Source organism: Protobothrops mucrosquamatus, unplaced genomic scaffold (assembly GCF_001527695.2).
Source record: "Protobothrops mucrosquamatus isolate PMUCROS unplaced genomic scaffold, P.Mucros_1.0 scaffold106, whole genome shotgun sequence".
Lineage (NCBI taxonomy): Eukaryota > Metazoa > Chordata > Lepidosauria > Squamata > Viperidae > Protobothrops > Protobothrops mucrosquamatus.
The window spans coordinates 1,442,074-1,460,718 of NW_015386478.1; the positions used below are offsets into that span (position 1 = coordinate 1,442,074).

The window sequence follows — 18,645 nt, forward strand, 5'->3', positions numbered from 1 at the left end:
CCGTGACGAGTGTTGTGTCCTACATAAGACCTTTACTGAAAAAGCTTTTCCTTGATCCAGAACATTGTTTCGATCATACGTCTGTTAAATATGCTCTTCTTGGATAAGGTGATTTTAAAAATGGTGTTTTCCAGCTCCAGTTCCATCTGGGTGAAACAGGTTTTCTGCAATCATATTAATTGGGGTTTTATCTGAGACCTATTAGGTCATGCTGGGAGATTACACTTGGATGTTTTTAATACCATCAGTCCTTTATCTATCTGGTCCCTCTGGCAGAGCTAAGCATTGGAGGAATGATTTTGTTTTGCTTTTTATCTTTCCTGTTGGGATGTACCCTAAAATGATGCTGGGCATAATGGACTCATGTTGCTATAATCTGTCATCTATCATCTATTTTTCATTCATTCATCCATCCATCCATCCATTTATTATTTCTAAAGCAACCCAAACCTCAGTACTCTTGAATACCACTAATCTCGGTAACGCCAGATGAGGGAGAACAAGCTAAAATAAAGGTGAAAATGCTGTTGGTAACGAATGGGATTGGACTGAGATGAAACTTGATTTGGATGTGGTTAATTCCTGCGGAAAGAGCAGATTTGCCGTTTGGAAGTAATCTTGCCTTGTCATTGCATTCGTAGATGGCAGCAGGAAAAAGGGGCATATTTCTGTAATTACACAGTTATGTTAGTGTACCAACTGTAACCTTTCTGAGCTAGTTAGACTTAGCAATAGTTATCTTGATCTATTTTGGTGCTTTTTCTCTTTAAGAAAGTGCATTTAGCTCCCCCTCTCCCAACATTCAGGAAGATGGGGAACAAACAGACACAAACACTTTGCCAAGCTTTTAAATACTTTTGTTTCATTTTATACATTTTATGGTATAAAAATGTAAGCCCCTTGAGTGTTGGAATAAACAGAAAGGTGGGATATAAATTAACTACATAAAAATGAAGTATAGTTATTCAGTTAATTGTGTTCTTACATTACCTAGACAGCTTCTTCCACAATAAGAAAGTAACAGTCTACAAGTCAATAAAACAGTACAAAAATAGTGGGTTTTTTAAAAATGGAGATGAATACCTTTGAGTGAGTGTTGACACTTGGTGCCTGCCTGCCAAGTCCATGGACTATTTTTCAGGAGTAGTTTGCCACTGCCTTCTTCCTAAGACTGAGAAAGTGACTGGACCAAAATCAACCAGCTGACTTCATGCCTAAGCAGGACTAGAATTCATGGTCTCCTGGTTTGTAACCTGGAGCCTTAAACACTACTCCAAACTGGCCTTTACAGACTAGTTGCTAAAATATAAATGAACATTGTGTATTAATACTGTAATCAGGAATATTAGAGAAGAATCATAGATTGTATAATGTATAGTCACATAGAATTTAAATGCATAGCAAATAAATAGTAGAAAATGAATTATCCCAGTTCAAAAAAGGCTTATGATGGTTTGCTAATACTGCTCAAATGAACTTCCCACCAGTTACAAACATGCTAGTTTCTCAGTAGTTGAGTTAATCATATTCTAAACAATTTCTCTAAAAATGGAATTAAAAATCCCTTATTCCCATATTTTACCTATAAACAAATCTTTAAAACTGTCATTCAGTCCTCGCTGAGAAAAACCTATTAAGAACTACTAGAAAACCTTAATCAAATTTATTTACCTTAAATCAAATAGGCCAACTTAATATTTTTTGCTTTTAAAATTTTTGATGTTTATCCTCTTTAAACTGTCCCAAAAGTTTATTTTATTTTTGCTTTTCTCAGAACTGATTATGAGTATAACACATCTCTTTTATAAGTTTAAGAGATGAAAGTTGTCCAAGTAACTCTTATTGTGTCCTATTAGTTATTAAGACATCAGTCAGTTTTATTAGTAAATTCAGTGTATAATCTTTTCCTCTTGTAATGTCATTTTTAAATTGAAATCCAAAACAATCTGATCTCAGTTGCATCGTCTTCTATCTCCTCTTTTAAACCCATTTTATAGTAGCAGACAATCTTTTTTAAATTATTAAAAAAGAAAAAGAAGTCAAACCAAACCAAATCATGGTAATGTGACTGTAAGAACTTTTAAAAATATTCTGAAATAAACAGCAAAAGGGAGATTATAATGTTGATTTTGAAAAGTTAAAAAATATATACATTATCAGAAAAATACATGTTCTTAAAAATAAATAAAAATGCAATAGAAAAAATAAGTATGTTTTTAAAACAATAGACAGTTACAACTGTGGATATGATTATCTAATACAATGATAGCAGACTATAGAAATTTGTTCCCAAATATTCTTAAATTTTGCCAAAATTAAAATACTTTATTCTATATTAGTGGGTCTTTTCTTTTTTAATTATAATTAATTTCTGGTTACTTTTAGTGTCCAGCCTTCAAAATATTCTCATGTTTTTTCTTATCCCCAATATTTTTCAACAGGATGATTTCTTAGAGAAATCTGCATACATTTTTAACAGGATTTTAAACAACCCATAGGAACGATTCTTATAATTTCAAAATCTTATTTTCAATCCATAGGGTCCCTTAGTCCATGTATAACTTTTCAAAATCAACATTATATTCTCCCTTTTGCCGTTTATTTCAGAATATTTTTTAAAGTTCTTAAACTTACATGAAACTTCTTTCACTGAATATAGAAGAATTGCCCAGTACAATGAAACTTGACATTCTGAAGGTTTTTGATATTCAAAAAGCAATTAACAAGGAAGGTCCCAAAGTAATTAAGAAAGGAAATGGGGAAATCCAGTACTGTTTGAAGGCTCTGAACTGCGGCTTGGGCAAAATTGTTTTTTCCTTAGCTCTGTATGGAATGTTTATGGGCAATCCCAGCTCCTCCCTTTTATCCAGAGAGGAAATTTGACACTTTAATCTGTTTGCTGGCTTCTCATTTCACCACAGTTCTGCTGAAAACAAAGCCATATTCATTTCACAATTATTTCCCAGGAAGTCCAATGTTTATTAACTTTGTATAAATACATCTTTTTGAATTATCTAAAATGTCCTCAAATTCCTGTGTTATATGTTAAATGGTCGTAGAAAAATGTGATGTGTCAATTTGATGTGACAGCACTGAATGAAGAGACTTGTGACTGGTCCTTGAAGTTGTGCCCATCACAGCATCCTGGCAGTCACACTACCATGATTTGGCCATTTAGTAACCAGGTCGCAATTATGATGGTCATTGAGTCTCAGTCACTTGATCAACATTTGTGACCTTAATTCCAGGCTTTCAACAAGCAAAGTCAATGGGGAAGCTGGCAAGAAGTGGTAAGTCATGGTTATGTGATATCACACAGAAGGACTAAATGGGATTTGCTTAACAACTGCAATCAGAACTGCATCATAACTTGGCATGGTCATGTGATTTTTTTCTTTTTGCTTTATGACACATCATTTAGTAATAGAGTCCTAGTTCCAGTTACAGTCAGTAACTGAGTATTACCAGTCCTGAGTCCACTTCTGAAAATTCTACTATGGACATATTTCAAGAGAATTCAGACTCAGCATTATATTATGCTAAGTGGATTTTTTTGCCTTGATAAATTTGTAAAAATGCTTTTGACAGCATGGGTACCAATCTAAAACAAAAAATCTAGAAAATAAGTATTTGAAAAATTTCTAGCTGATTTTCTTTGAACAAGTTCCAATTATTAACAAAGTTCTTACTCTTTCTAGAATAGGCTATGCCATGTCTTCTAAAATTATATTGAATAGATGTAAATGATATATAAATATAACCATGAGAACTGTCTCATCTAATATTATTAATTTTTAATTGCATGCAAACATTTTGCACCCTCTGCAAAATGTGAATCATCTCCTGCTGTTATGTGAAAAGATTCAACGTGTTACATTTTCTTCCTCAAAATCAAGTTAAACTTTCTCTCAGGGCTGAAAGATTATAATTCTTTTCTACTTTTTACTTGCTCAGAAAAGTCTACAGTATAATATAGCCTAAAAACTGTCTTATTACATATGTGCATTAAGAAAGTTAGGACTTCTTTTGCCTACAATTAAAACTGAATGGCTAATTAAAAGTAGATGTGGACATGCTAAGAGGATAATCGGGTTTGGAATAATTCCTTCATCCTGTTCTTCTGAAATAAGTTCCTAATTTATGTATCAAAGTTATTCCTTCACCATTTATTGCATAATCCATTGTTAAGCTTTTCTTCTATTTCCAGCTACAACATTAAAATTGATCATGTAGTTGTGACTGGTTTCTTACATAGGCAACCTCTACAATGACCCTATTTTTATTCCCTAGATAAATTCCCTCTCCCCAGAATTGAGGAAGGCATATTCATCACCTTAAAACTGTAAAAGCTTCTTGGCATAAAAACTCTTGCAACTATAATAGTTCAGGCTTTATGCAAGGAAAAAAGACCAATAAACAAATAGTTATTCTTTAATTTTGAAGAATACTTTTCAAATCAAATCCCAACCACCCACCTCTAGTTTTTGAAGACTCCATATGTTATCAGATACAACTACTCCTCACTTAGCAACAATAATTAGGATTTCCATTGCTAAGCAATGTAATCATAAAGCACAAAATCAAATGACCATACCACAACTATAGAAATTCTGGCAAAGAAAGTTGCAACCAGCAATAATATGTCTGAGGGGATGCTACACCAGTCCTATGTACAAGGTTCAATTGTAAATACCCATCATTCAACACATTGTAAGTTCAAAGTCACTGAACGAATAGTTGTTAAACAAGGACCACCTGTTGTCTATTAATTAAAATGTCATTGTGCTCTCCTTAAAAAAAATTTAAAAGTCACAGATGTATGTGAATTTTTCCATGCTAATCAATGTGAGACAAGAGCTTTGGAATTGAGAAGTTCACTTTGGATTTGGCCCCAAGCTGGCCAGACCTATTCCCAGTTTTTTTTTCTACAATTGATGTTTTCCAGATCCCCAAATCAGGTTTGAACTAAAGTTTTACATCATAAAATCAGAATATTATCTGTGTGTATTATACAAAGACACAGCTCTCCAAAAAACCTATAATACTGGGAAAGACAGAAAGAAAGAGGTGACCAGCAGCAAGGTTGATGGACTCAGTTACAATGGTAATGAGTGTATGTCCTTGGGAGACTTGTAAGAACAGGTTAAGGATTGATTGCCTTGGGGGGGAAAACACTGTTTATGTGGGAAGATTTCCAATGAAGACCTAGATGGCCCTGAAGGTGTGGAAATGGCATTATGATGGACATCGATGATCAGAAAGCAGACCTAGCTGGCAAAATCTCTTCAGAGAAAAGAGAGATTGTGAGATCGCCCAGATGTATTCTGGACAATTGCTCCTCACAAAAAGACTAAAGGCTGAGATTTTTGTGGCTGGATGGTAAGTGAGTGTTTGGAGTTGAAAGATTCCAATTAAGTTCACAGTCTTAATGTAGCCTATATGGCTATATAGACATGAAGCTTGGTCACACCTTATTTCATAATTACTTTTTCAATATTAAGTACTTTTCAAATAGCAAGTTTTATGGCATTCACTGGGTGAATTTCCTTCAAGTGGAAAAAAGGTCTCAAGCAGCAAGTGCAGAAGAACATAAGACATTTACTAGGTTGAAAAGGAAGCTTGAATTGCTTGGCAAAAGGCTTGGATGCACAGAAGTGAAAATTAGGATTTTGTTTAGTTTGATTATCTCTGTTCACACATTTCTTCATATACGTAACAGGGAATTTGAGAATTAAAATGCAGTATGGGAGATTGTGAAACTGACAGCTTTATCCCTCCTTAACCAGGAGGGAAGATTTAGGAGGCAGTATCACTTGTAATTGTTTTCAGGCAAAAATTATCTAAGAGTTAAGCTGTTACTAGAGCCAAGAATTGAAAATAACACTCAGGATATGATCCCTGACATTCCTGTGCAAAAAAATGGACACACAGACAGAGAGAGATGCATGCTTATTCTTATGTAGTTCACATGGAACAGCCAAACTTTTTATCATCATATTTAATGGCATAAATAAGTATTTTGTGCAGGAAATGTATGCCTAACAAGGTAATAATAAAGGAGGACATCACAGGGGAAAATCTTTCACATACTTTGCAACAGGTTTTTAAATTAGTGTAGTGTTCTAGAGCTATATTCTCTTTCCCAATATTCACATCAATAAAAGTTTTTGTTTCCATTATTTAAATATTGCCCATCAATAATAAGCAACCAGAAAATTTCTTTATACATATGCATATCAAAACTACCTGGCTACTCAAGAAAACATGTTCAGGGTTAGCGTTCTCTGCAGTTTAGTATTCCTTCTAACAGACTGTATAAATAGTCAATAAAATCTGGGGAAATTTCAAGAGAAATATTCTAAATGAAAAGCATAGAAACCTTTTCCCCCTGAGGTCACAAATTACTTTGTTTTTTACATCCCCTTGGAAGTTTTCTATAAAAATTATGTGGTAAGTTTTTTTAAAAAAAGTATACTGGCTCAAATCAATATTCCTATACGTCATTAAGTATATATATCCAAAGCTATTTGTTATGCAATAACAATAGCTTAAACTGCAATATCTTTTATAATATAAAATGGTTTGCATATAATTAGCCACTTAACCTTCTGGAGAAAAGACTAATTTATTAAAGAAAAAATAAAGAAAATCTGCCTGTTTCCATTGACTCCTATAAAAATTTAGGATAATGTAAACTTAAAGTATTATTTAGGTGCACAGAAGATGTTCATAACCTGTCATCTGAAGCAATGTGCTTAAAACTTATTTTATGAAATATATGCAGGTTGTTCATGAGGCTAACAAATACAAATCAAGATTAATTTTTTTATAAAAGTTAGATACGGAATCAGTTATAAATCTGGCAGTAATTTTAGATATAGGAATATGTTTTCGAAACCTTGTAGTGGAATGATAAAAGTATCAAGAAATTCTTTAAATCTTTGGAGATCCATTAAGACATTTGCATGTTGCATGTAATTCATTTACTTCCAGCAAGCCCTGATTAACTTATAATGTCTGGTTATTTGCAGCAGGCAAGGATAATGGTGGAAAAAATAAATGAATTTGCTTTTCTCGGCATGTCTAGTAATATGTATAACATGGAACTTTAAAGTGAACATCCTTTTTAGGATAAAAAGATCAGTTATTTGGTTTCTTAATATTAATTAGCATGAATTAAATTACATTTAGCACATCTATATCCCTTTGTATGTGCCTATCACGTACCATTCCATATTCATGCTATTGATGGCTTTTCTCATCTACAAAGCTGGAGCATAAGCTAAATTTCAAACTTTCACTGTAGTTCCGTACAAAGGAAAGAATATTTTCCCTGCTAAATCTCTCTGTACAATATTTACACATTTCTCATTAAGATTACCAATTTTTTTAAAAAAATCACAACCCAAAAGAGAATAAACAAAACATTAGAAAGAGAAGAAATCCTGCTCAGACGGTATGATGCCTTGTTCAGATGCTGATCTGCCCAGCACATGGAATTGACTAACCAAGGTTATTTTATTTCCTCTTACTTGGACTGTGAGAAAGGTCTTGTTTCAGTTCTTGATATTGCACCTGTTTAAACATAGAGTTCAGACATCAATTTCAACTTAGTAAAGCAAAGATTTTTTTCTAAAAAAGACAACTACACAATGGGGCTAGAAATATTTAGGGAAGGAAGCAATATTGTCCAGACAAAATGCAACATGGGCACCGTTCCTAAAATGCAAACCATGGCAAATTACTAGGTCAAGGGGAAGAAGGAAAACAAAAATAACAATAACACAATGAGTATGTTGGAAAAGAGACCATGACAGTAAACATTTCAGTAAAGCCTTCTCCTACCCCACTTTCATAAGGAATAACTTTTTAGAAGCCCAATAACAACTTTTTTTAAAAGCCAGAAATTTTTTTAAATGACATTTTTAAAGTTAGGACAATTCAGAGCTCTATTACAAAGGTAGCTACAATTATAACTGTACAATCTAGGAACAAATAGGTGTCAGTAGAAATATTCTTAGCGTAGTATTCTTTGAGGAATAATGCGGCAGTTTTCAGCTAATGTAAATGCTTCCATCAAACGAGGACCTTTTAAAGTGCAAAGGGTGGCCATCTCAGCATCCTCGCATGACTAGCTTCATATTTTAGTGCACTGAGTGAAATGATTTGTTTTTTTACAGTGATGTTTTCTGCTTTCATCAACATATCTCTGAAGCTGTTGCAAGTTAGTGTAATATAACTTACATTTACTCACTATTTATTCACAATTTAATTAAAACATTAATCCCCCCCCCCAAATAATATATCTTCAAGTTTAACATCAAAGATATATACAGACCACTTGCACATCTGAAGGGACTCTGGAAAGAAAATCAAGTAGTTCGTTGTTATCAATTGCATATGGATTTCGGAGTTTCTTTGTAAATTTGTTGATGCCTGAACAAAGCAACAGTTCACATAGATCAGTACTGGTGTTTTAATGTCATTGTAAAATTAATTGCATAGGCATTCTTGATTAGTACATCCATTCTTGATCAGTGCTTCATACTTTTTTCCTTGAAAACAGCAACTCCTGGTTTTAACATAACTTCTATCAACAAAATAATTTTACTTGGCAAAAAGCCATAGATGAGTAGTGCCAAATTGGGCTTTTGAATGCCAGAATGATAACTGCTAATACAGACTCAATATATTCAAAAACATGAATGCCAATGTACCAATATACCCATTTTTTTTAATACTGGCTCAACATTTGTATTTATAAAAAGTACATGTTAAGAAAATGTGTATGAGGAAGAAGAGGAACAGAATCTTATTCAATTTTATTGGTATAAACCTCCATCTGATACATTCAGAATTTAGAAAGAGGACATTCTCCATCCACTATCAGATATTCACTAGAGATAATACATCTCATAAATTTAAAGCTATTTGTTCTATCTTCTACAGAGAATTCTGGAGGGGGAAAAGACTCTACTTACCCCAGACAAGGACAATGTATCTCAGTGGAATGAAATACAGCATGATTGTGAACACACAGAGGGCAACAATAGCCAGCCAGCTTAAGAATGGAACAGTCCAGTTGAATATACTGAATGAAAAATTAACAGATCAGAAATACAATAGCATCACAGAAAAAAAATTAAAAAATTAAAAAACCAACCAGCAGCAGGTAGAATAAAGATCTTGAAATGGAACAATATGTTTTTGAATATATATGAGTATAAAATATGCTGTGTGTTGGTGCTTTGGACCCAAACTCTAAAAAGCAATTTTGGACCTAAAATTTGCTCTCCACTCCATGATTTACACTTTGTAGAAACTGAACTTTATGCAATTTTTTCTAAAATTTTCTCCAAATCTCCTCCCTGATACTGTGCCTCTTGGCTTTAAAGGGAAATACACAAATCTTTCCCATAGTATTGCCTGGTTGATTAATCCGGCAGTGTTGGTGCAACCCAGGTACTTTTAATTAAATAATGTCATCTATTGTATCCATTGTAATAGTGTATTGTATCTCTGTAATAGTGCCAGCCCTCTGCAATGAGCGTCTCCTCTAGATCTGGATGGATCCTACTGTATGGTATTTCAAATGAGCCTGAAGACCCAGCTCTTCTCCCAGGCCTTTAGGACAGTGAATGAAGATCCCTTAGATTCTTTTTTCTGTTCCAAGTCCAATTTTTGTCATCTTTATTCCTTATTTTGGTTCCTGATTGTATTCTGTTTTAATGTTTGTATTTGAATCTCAGAGTCTTTGGAAGTCTTTGGAACTTACACATTTAATAATAAATAAAAGAATAAAAAATTGAAAAGATGAAGTTTAAACAGTTCCCTCTAAGATTATCTATCCTAGGCTTTTTCTCATATTTGGTTATCAGGATAGACTCTTAATAAAAGAAGGAATTATGTCCCTCTGCTTTAATGTAGGTTTATGTTTTCTTCTGTTTATGTTCTACAGTATATTAGGTAACATATTATTTTAGCATCCTGGTCCAAATGATAGAACTTTAATGACTAAATAAGAATGATGTGACTTTTGTAGTAACATTTTTGTCCTTTGTTCAAAATATGTAACATTTTGTAACTGAAATGGGAATACACATATATGAACATAAGCTGAGAACAGCTAAGCATCCATTACTTACTTCTTAATCCTTTCTGCAAGAGAAGCCACCTCATCAAGGACGTTCTGAACACTGATACACACTTCCTGAATGGCATAGAGTTTATTAATAAATCCTTTCTTTTCACTGTCCTAAGGATTGTGAGAAAGAGGATCAATCAACAATTATTGGTAAATTGATTACAGCTTTCCCCAGTAAAAGATTAAAATAGCATATTTTTAAATTGAACACATTAAGAAATCTTTCATTTTCCTCTGCTTTGGACAACAGTATTCTCCAAGTACAAATGAATACATAAGCCTGAAAAACAGGCAATGCTGTTCTATCAAATCTAATAATTACAATAGCATGTCTTTAATGTGACTATTAAAGCAGTGGCATCATTTTTCAGGCTTGCATACTTGAAAAAGTAATAGAGAGAAGCTAAGGGTGTACTTACATCAGGTCTTAAGTACTTCCAAATCATTTTCAAAATGTTTGCAGCCTTACAAAATATATTAAGTATATTTTAAATGAAATGACAAGGAGTATGAGAAATTATGTTCTATACCAATGTCTTTATAATCCCTACTACTCCTTAATATCTCATTAAAAACAGTCTTCCTTGTTCTAAGTAAAGGAGTTAACTAGATGGCAGTTAAGTTCTGTTAATAATATTGGTTGAGAAACAATCTGTTATAAATGCTTTAAGGACACGGTCACAAAAAAGGACTAGTTACATTCATCACCGTTGTTTTTATATGGATTATAAAACAATTTGGTTCTAAATATATAAATTTTGGTATAGTGGTTAAGGTTACAAGGTAGAAATTAGTAGACTGTGAGTTTTAGTACCACCTTAGGCATGAAAAATCAGCTGGGTGACTTTGGGCCAGTCGCTCTCTGTCAGCCCAACTCATCTCACAGGCTTATTGTTGTGGGAAAATAGAAGGAAAAAGGAGTAATAGATATGTTGGTTGCCTTGAGTTATAGATAAAAATAATAAAGATGGGATAAAAACATGTTTTAAAAAGTGCAACCATATTTTTTATCAATTATGATAAAACTCCATCTTACAGTAATCCTTTGATTCAAGTCATGCTGCCTTCCTCAATAAAGTACAGGTGGTCCTCGACTTACAATGGAAATTAGGACCAGAATAGTCCCAAGCAGGCTATCAGGTAGGTTAGTGGCTACTGACACATGAAGGAGGGCACAAGGGTGTCACGAGAATGCAAGAGAAGCATGGTGAGGCTTGAAAGCGTCTGTGAGGGTACACAAGGGGGAACAGCAAAGATCAGGAAGAGTGCGTAAGCGTGCAAGCAAGGCTTAGGGAGGGTGAGGGAAAGTGCAAGAGAGACATGGCAAAAGATGGGGAGGATGCACAAGTGACCAGCGTGGGTGAAGTGCAGAGGGACTGGGAATGGGTATGCAGGTAAGAGAGAATTATTTTTGACCTTCTCTGCCAGCATCCCCAATAACTTTCTGGGGGAGCCAGCAGAGAGGTTTACAAACAGCAATCACATGATCACAGAGTACTGCAACCAGTCATAAGTGCATGCCAGTGGGACAGCTGGAGATCTGAGGACAAGTTGTAACCACCATTTGTTCAGGGCCATCGTAATTTGAACAGTTGATGAATAAATGGTTATAAGTTGAGGACTATCTGTATTGTTCTTTAAGACAGTAACAGTTTAATAAAAATCTCCTTAATAAATCTTAAAATATGGCTAACATACATGCAACAACCTATTTAAATAAATGCTAAGATTTTGTCAGTGTTTATTTTGGAGGGGGGAAATATCATTCATGCATGCCACATATGATTTTATAATAAAGTCAAGATTTTTTAAGCAATCACATGAGTTGCAAACATCTGGACAACTCCAAACTGTCTCATTTTTCACAGCTTAGCCCTAGATACACAGTTGTAATCCTAGGTATATATAGGATTTTATTTGAACTAGCTGTGTTGCTGCAACAGTATTCTTTTCAGTAAATAAGGATGACCATGAAACTATCATTCTGCTTAAGAATTATTAAAAAACAGTAATCCAGCCTCAAGTCATAACTGCTTTCTGTTCTTAGTTATAATTCATCAATTTAGATTCCTAGATCGAAGCATATCTTGATTCATCATCAGTTCTTGTACGGAAAGAATGCTATCAGAATAACAAAACAAATTCCCCTTTCTTCTATCTCTAGAGCTCAAGAGATTTACTTTGGAAGATCCTGAAGCTATTTTTCTTTACAAATATTTTAACAAGTTCAGCTTGTATCTTCTTGAATTCACATCTGTTCTACATTTTCTTTTTAAATGGAAAGGGCCACTATTCTCCTCAGACCTATTGCATTCTCCACTTCGGAGCATAAAGAAAATTTGTTGACATATTCGAAAGCAGGCATAGACAAAACAGCATGGGAAAAAGGAGGCAGACAGAAGGATAAGGGTTCAGCTTTTCCTAAACTAATGCCACATGCCCCATGAAACCTTAGCTGTTTTTTATTTCCTGTTCTAAAGATTTGCAGAGAAAATATTCCAGGCTAGTGAAAAGCTGCACTTTTTCCCAGCAAGGTGCTGTGTTAGCACACAACATATGAGCCAATTTCAGCAAACCAAAGTTCCTAACATTCCATTTTCAAATATTTTTAGTATTTCCTCTCAAAACAAAGATGGGCTGTTACAGGAATCAATTTTGTCATCTGAATGGCTACAAGGGCAGAGATGGGGGAGATAGGCATTGGGGTAAGATGAAGCACATGCTATGATTATAAATGAAAGTGGGCTGCCAAGCAACCAAATTTGGATCATGTGACCGTGGGGTGCTGCAATAAAGGATGGCCGGCTGTAACTATCATTCGTTCAGTGCCACTGGAACTTATAACAAATTTTGGTTAAGTGAGGACTACCTGTACTAAAAAAAAGTTTTGTGTTTAATGTGTTGTAAAGGCTTTAAAAAGCATTTCACCATTGAAAGTCAATGGTTTTTTTTCTTTTTCTTTATCCCACACTTGTTTTCTCCTCCCCATTTCCCCATTATCTTTTATTTTTATTTTATATTATGACAACCTCAATAAAATTTATATCTAAAAAACATAAAAAACAATGATGGTGGCTGCCTTGCAAACAGTTTGAACAGCCAGTCTTTCACAACTTGTTGTTTTCCAGATTAATTAAGACTACAGCTGTCAGAATTATCAGCATTTAGTAATTTGCTAGGGATTTTGTAAATTGCAGTCCCAATATATCTGGAGGGTACCAGTCTGGGAAAACAAAAATTGCTTCAGGCAGGAGTGGGCACCAAACACTTCACAGTAAAAGTAGCCCCTCAGAGCACATCACCAAATACGCCACATAATTTGCTTATTTATTTTTTTACCTCCCTATCTACTGCATGGTAAATATGACATCAGATTAATTTGATATTATGGATTAGCACAGAGAAACAAATATTTTATTGCATATTTCAGAATAAGGTCATTTTCGATCTAGAGCAGGAAACAATTTCTTGTTTCAAATATTAAGAGGGAAAATGGTGACTATGATATTTACTTTGGGATATTTTCTTAATAAAATAAAAGAGAGGTTAAAAATTTAATGAATGGAAAATAAATGTGGAATTGAACTCATTTTCTAAAAGAGTTAGCACAGTTTGTACAAACTGAATGTGACATAAAAATGAGGTTATTGTGCAACTCAAAAGAGATACGATGGTAATAAGGACTACAACAATAACTGGAATACATTAGTTCTTTGCCAGCAGGATTACAGAAGATGAGTAAGACTGATTATGCATTTTGTCTACAATAAATGAATGCCAATGAGAACGAAACACGCCAAGATTCACAGAATGATGATACACTTTTCACTGATACACTATGTACAAACCTGAACAGAAGAACATATGTGTTATCTACAGGCCTGAGTAAGACAAACATAATATTTATATGGTAATATGTTAAAGAACATGAATGGGCACTTTCAGTTTATATATCCCAAGAAGTTCAGCTTTAATTTTCTTCTTAGATTGCATCCTTCATATGAAATCCATTTTACTTACAAAACTCCCATAACACAATATATATGTTAAGAATTAGTTATTTTAACTTTTACATAGGTTTGTCCATGCTATCTATGAAATTTCTTTACAGTTGAATTCTCAGATTTGGAACACAGCCCAAATTGCCTTGGACAGCTTGCCACGATTAACTCCCATTTCTAAAGCACAAATATGTAATCTTAACATTCTACTCATTCTTTATCATATTTTTTACATCTTCATATATAAAAATATTCAATAACTTTGTTTTTGTTTCATCAGATTGGGGTGAAATTTGGGGAAACATCTTTAATATATGGAACAGGCACACCAAATATAGTTATGGATGCAGACATTTTGAGCTAAAGTCTTTAAAAGATTGATATTTAAATATTTTGTTTTACAGTGAAACTTCTGTATTTCATAGAAATCAATGCTGTTTTTAATTAAACGCTTTTAGATCTGATTTTAATAAAAATATGCACTATTGTTTTGAATCTAAACATAATGCAATTTGCAGCAAAATGGACCTCTATAAAAAGGAATGTTTATAACAAAATAGTGTGAGATAGGTTTTGAGATTATTGTGGGAACTAAAAGGGTGGTGACGAGAAATACTAATACTTCTTTACAAACATTGGATTTCTATATCTCATAGAGAAAGTCACAAGAAGAGTAAAACATTAACTTACTGATCTATTCCATAAAACAAAAGACATTTTTTAATCTGGTAAAATAAATAAAATAGCCATAGCATTTTGTAAAATAATTTAGGATGGATGATGGGGAGCAATATAAGCTGGAGGTAAAGCTAAAAAAGCTGGGAGTCACTCATGCACTCTCCACTTCCTTGTTTCAGTCCCCTAACTAAAACAGGTTTAAGGGTTGAAGTTGATGGGAACCAACAATTCTGAAGACAGACAAGACAACCAAAGCAAACCCACAATACCCAGAAGTTGCCGATAACACCTTTGTCAAAAGCTGGGCAAATCATCTAATATACCTTCTTTTATTTCTCTTTTTGGCTTTGATCCAGTTGCACTCATCACTTGAGTTTGCTACTAGAAAATGCGGTGCAGATTGTAATACAGTTTTTCAGAAAAGAAAGTTTCTATATCTAAGTGTGACTTGAGACAATTCAAAATGACAATATAAGAGTGTAATGAAATATTAGTATTTTAATCCAATGCAGTGTAGAAAATTTTAAAGTCAATTTAGCAAATGCAAAAGTTACAAAGGTGTTCATGCCAAAGCACTTGTATGACATCAATACTTGTATACAATATTTTATAAGGCTGTACTAACAAGTTCTGAAGTGACATTCTTCTTTCAATTTTTCTGTCACTATGTCATTATTTCTTTTTTGGTCATTAACTATAGTTGTAATGAAAGAAAGTATAAATAAAGTAAATTATCTAGAAATACTGTACTATAAAATATTTAACAATATTAAATAGATCATAAAATAACATAAACAAAAAGCTGGCACCATTACCCAAAGCAATAATAGACTATCAGGTACTATATATCCTACTAAAACTCTCATGCCGGTAACATTCCATAAGATGAAATTGGAAATATAGCGCAACAATTGAATGATGGTAACTCAAATAGAGTAACTTATAGAATCGTACAGAATGGGAAGGAAATTTGGGAAATTTGTTGTTGTTTCAGCACCACTGCACATTTCAACTACATTTCCCAGAAACCCATAAGTTGCAGGATGTAAGGAAATATGGGAGGGGCACATACATATCATTTTCCCATCTCCCTCTGACCCCTACACCCAATTGGCTGGTAGCAAGGCCTAATGGACAAGCAGCCATAGGAAGCTTTGAAACCAAGGTCAAGATATGAAATCTCTTAACAAGGATGATAAGTGAGGCAAGGACAAGGGAGAAACTCAGATGCCTCTCAGTAAGCTAAAGCTGGCTGGGGACAACAGCAGTTGATGGATGAGCCCCCTTCCTCCCTGGAGAGAGGAGGTCTTTGCGGGCATTCTGGAATAGAGAATAGGGGTGCAGTGGTCCACAGCTTCCATTATTCTCCTCCTCTTAGCAAAGTGGCAGGTAGTTCTGTAAGTTAGTGGAGGAGGAGGAGGAGGAGGAGGTGGTGGTTTCACTGTAGCTCTGCTGAAAGTTGTGGGGGAAGGGAAAATGGTGCAAGCGTATATCATAAGCCACCCAGAGTTGCTCTGGATAGCTAGAAGGGTGACATATAAATTTAATATAATAAAAATAATAAATATAAAATAATAAAATAAAAAATGTGGGAAGAGAAAAGACATTGCTAGCTGGGAGGTTCCAGCAATGGATGAATCCTCTTTCTCCCTGGAGGGAGGGAGCCCTTGGAGACATGCTGGAATGGGGTGGTAGGGTACAGCTCTTCTCATCATCTGCCATTCCCTTTTTTCCTCCTCTCTCTGCAAAATAGCAGGCAGTTCTGCAGCTCAGCAGAGGGGATGGAGGAGGCTTCACTATGGTTGTCCCTGAAGATCAGGAGGGGAAGAGAGAAATAGTGCAAGCCTATATTATGTATGTGTAGCAGAGTTGGCTGAGAGGCTTTGCGGGAGCCTGGCTGGAAAGAGGGAAGTGGAAGCTCGGACAGCTGTGGCCGGTTTGGGCGCGGTGGGCGTGGATCGGGCAGAAGAAGGAGGAAAAGGACAAAAAGGATGGGGGTGGCTGTTGCTGTAATGGGGAGAGACCAGGTGAAGCCGAAGAGGAGTTTGAGGGTTTTAGCTTGTTCCCTCTCTCTAAAGGAGAGGGATGGAAAGAGAGTGTGAGAAAGCGGAGTTTTATTGCTTCTTTCACGTGGGGGGGGGAATATCCTGAGCAGAGGGAAGAGAGAGAGAATGGGCAGAGAGAAAGTTTGCTGGAGTGTTAGATTCAGATTTTAACAATAAAAGAAGGGAGGGAAGGGGAATTGCCATAGAGAGACCTGGGACTATGAGCATTGACAGAAGGAGAGGCTGGTCGCTGTGGTTTCGGAGACCAGCGGCCATCCGAACTTTGCTTACTATTACTGATACGAGTGTGGACACTGTGGGGAGCTGCTTCTGTGGAGCAAGCTATGGCTGCGGAGTGTCGACCGTCTTTGTTCGCGTTCCCCATTGCTGCCTGGAGCCGGAGGATTTCCCCACCCTTTTTGCATCCCAAATGGCTACTGCAAACTGCTGACTATTATTGTCACAACTGCCTAGGGCTGCTAAGTACTGTCATGCACTGACTGTTGTGGTTAGGGCGCATCATCTTTGTTCCTGGGAGTCCCTTGACGACAAGAACCTGTCATCTCTCCACTCTGCGTGAACTCCCGCTAAAAGGACACTGTTGCCAACGTTTGAGAGCGCGGCTGTGAGTGAGACTGAAGGGGGAGGGCTAGGAAGGCCTGGGCTTTGGTGGTCCTTAAGAGGGTAGTGCTACATATGGAAGGAAAAATGACCCAGTGGGTCACAGATTGTCTAGTATCTCACTAATGATTCCAGAAAGCCTATGAAAATAAAAAGGTCTTTTACTTGTTGTTAGAAGGATGGTGCAATTTCAGGCAAATTTATAACCTTCCTCATTTCTTCAGCTGCTTTCTGTGCAAGGAAATCTAGAGGTGGATCTCTGATAAGGGTAGTTGTGTCTAGTTAGGAAATACGGGAAGAGTTCTCCTTCCAGTAATATAGTCCTAAGGCCTTCTAGGCTTTAGGACTATATTATATGGCTATAGATTTCAATATAAAGTCCTAAGGCAGCAATGTTTGAAAGAAGCATCAGGCTAAACGCAGTATAAAGATCACAATGTTATTTCAGGGGGATTTTTGGATTTCAATGTCTTTTTAAAATGCAGCAATTAATCTAAGTCTAATAAATATGAGAAAATGTAGCATTTTTCAAGGAGTATAGAAATTGGGACTCTAGACCTATGAAAAATGTTTCCCATCTTCCTGCTTATTCTAGTGAATCTAACAAAGGAAACATTGGCAGTTACAATAGAAGAATTCAATGACAGCATTTATCTCCAATATTTGTCAGGTAGGTTTTGTATTATTTATTGTCTTGTAAATAAGCTTTAATGCTTTTTTAACCTTGGTTGCAAACTATCTATTTTCAGTTCAACAGTGAGGAATAAAAGCTGCCATTATTTGATGTCTTCCCCTCCTCTATTCTTTGTTCCTACTTTCCATGGATTTCATTATCTTACTGGAGGTATACACTGTCAGATCTAGGACAGAGCAACACTAAGTAAACAGGGACAGGGATTGTAAAATTTTTATGATCCTTAGAAGAGGAAAATAGAACACATTTAGCTTCCTGCATGCTTCTTATTCCATTCCTCAACAGAATATACTTTTTAGACAAATGTATGTGTTTTTCTAGTCAACTTTTACTTATTTAGGGCTAAGCAAATATTCAAATTTGATTAATCTATGCTGAATAAATAGCAGTCAAAATGACAACAGCTCTCAAAAAGACATAACTGATAATATTCAATTTTTATCAAGATCTATGCGGGCTCAG

At 35.1% G+C, this 18,645-nt stretch overlaps 1 protein-coding gene across 2 annotated transcripts in view; it reads right to left on the reverse strand.

Moving 5' to 3' along the window:
* Positions 1-7,518: 7,518 nt before the first annotated feature.
* MCTP1 (multiple C2 and transmembrane domain containing 1) overlaps positions 7,519-18,645 on the reverse strand; it is a 117,297-nt gene continuing 106,170 nt past the window's right edge. For both annotated transcript variants that reach the window (XM_015812687.1, XM_015812688.2), the window contains 4 exons: positions 10,146-10,255; positions 8,982-9,091; positions 8,339-8,436; positions 7,519-7,575 (listed from right to left, as the gene is read on the reverse strand). In XM_015812687.1, coding sequence (XP_015668173.1) covers positions 7,519-7,575; positions 8,339-8,436; positions 8,982-9,091; positions 10,146-10,255 — 375 coding nt within the window. The remainder of the gene's footprint in view (positions 7,576-8,338; positions 8,437-8,981; positions 9,092-10,145; positions 10,256-18,645) is intronic.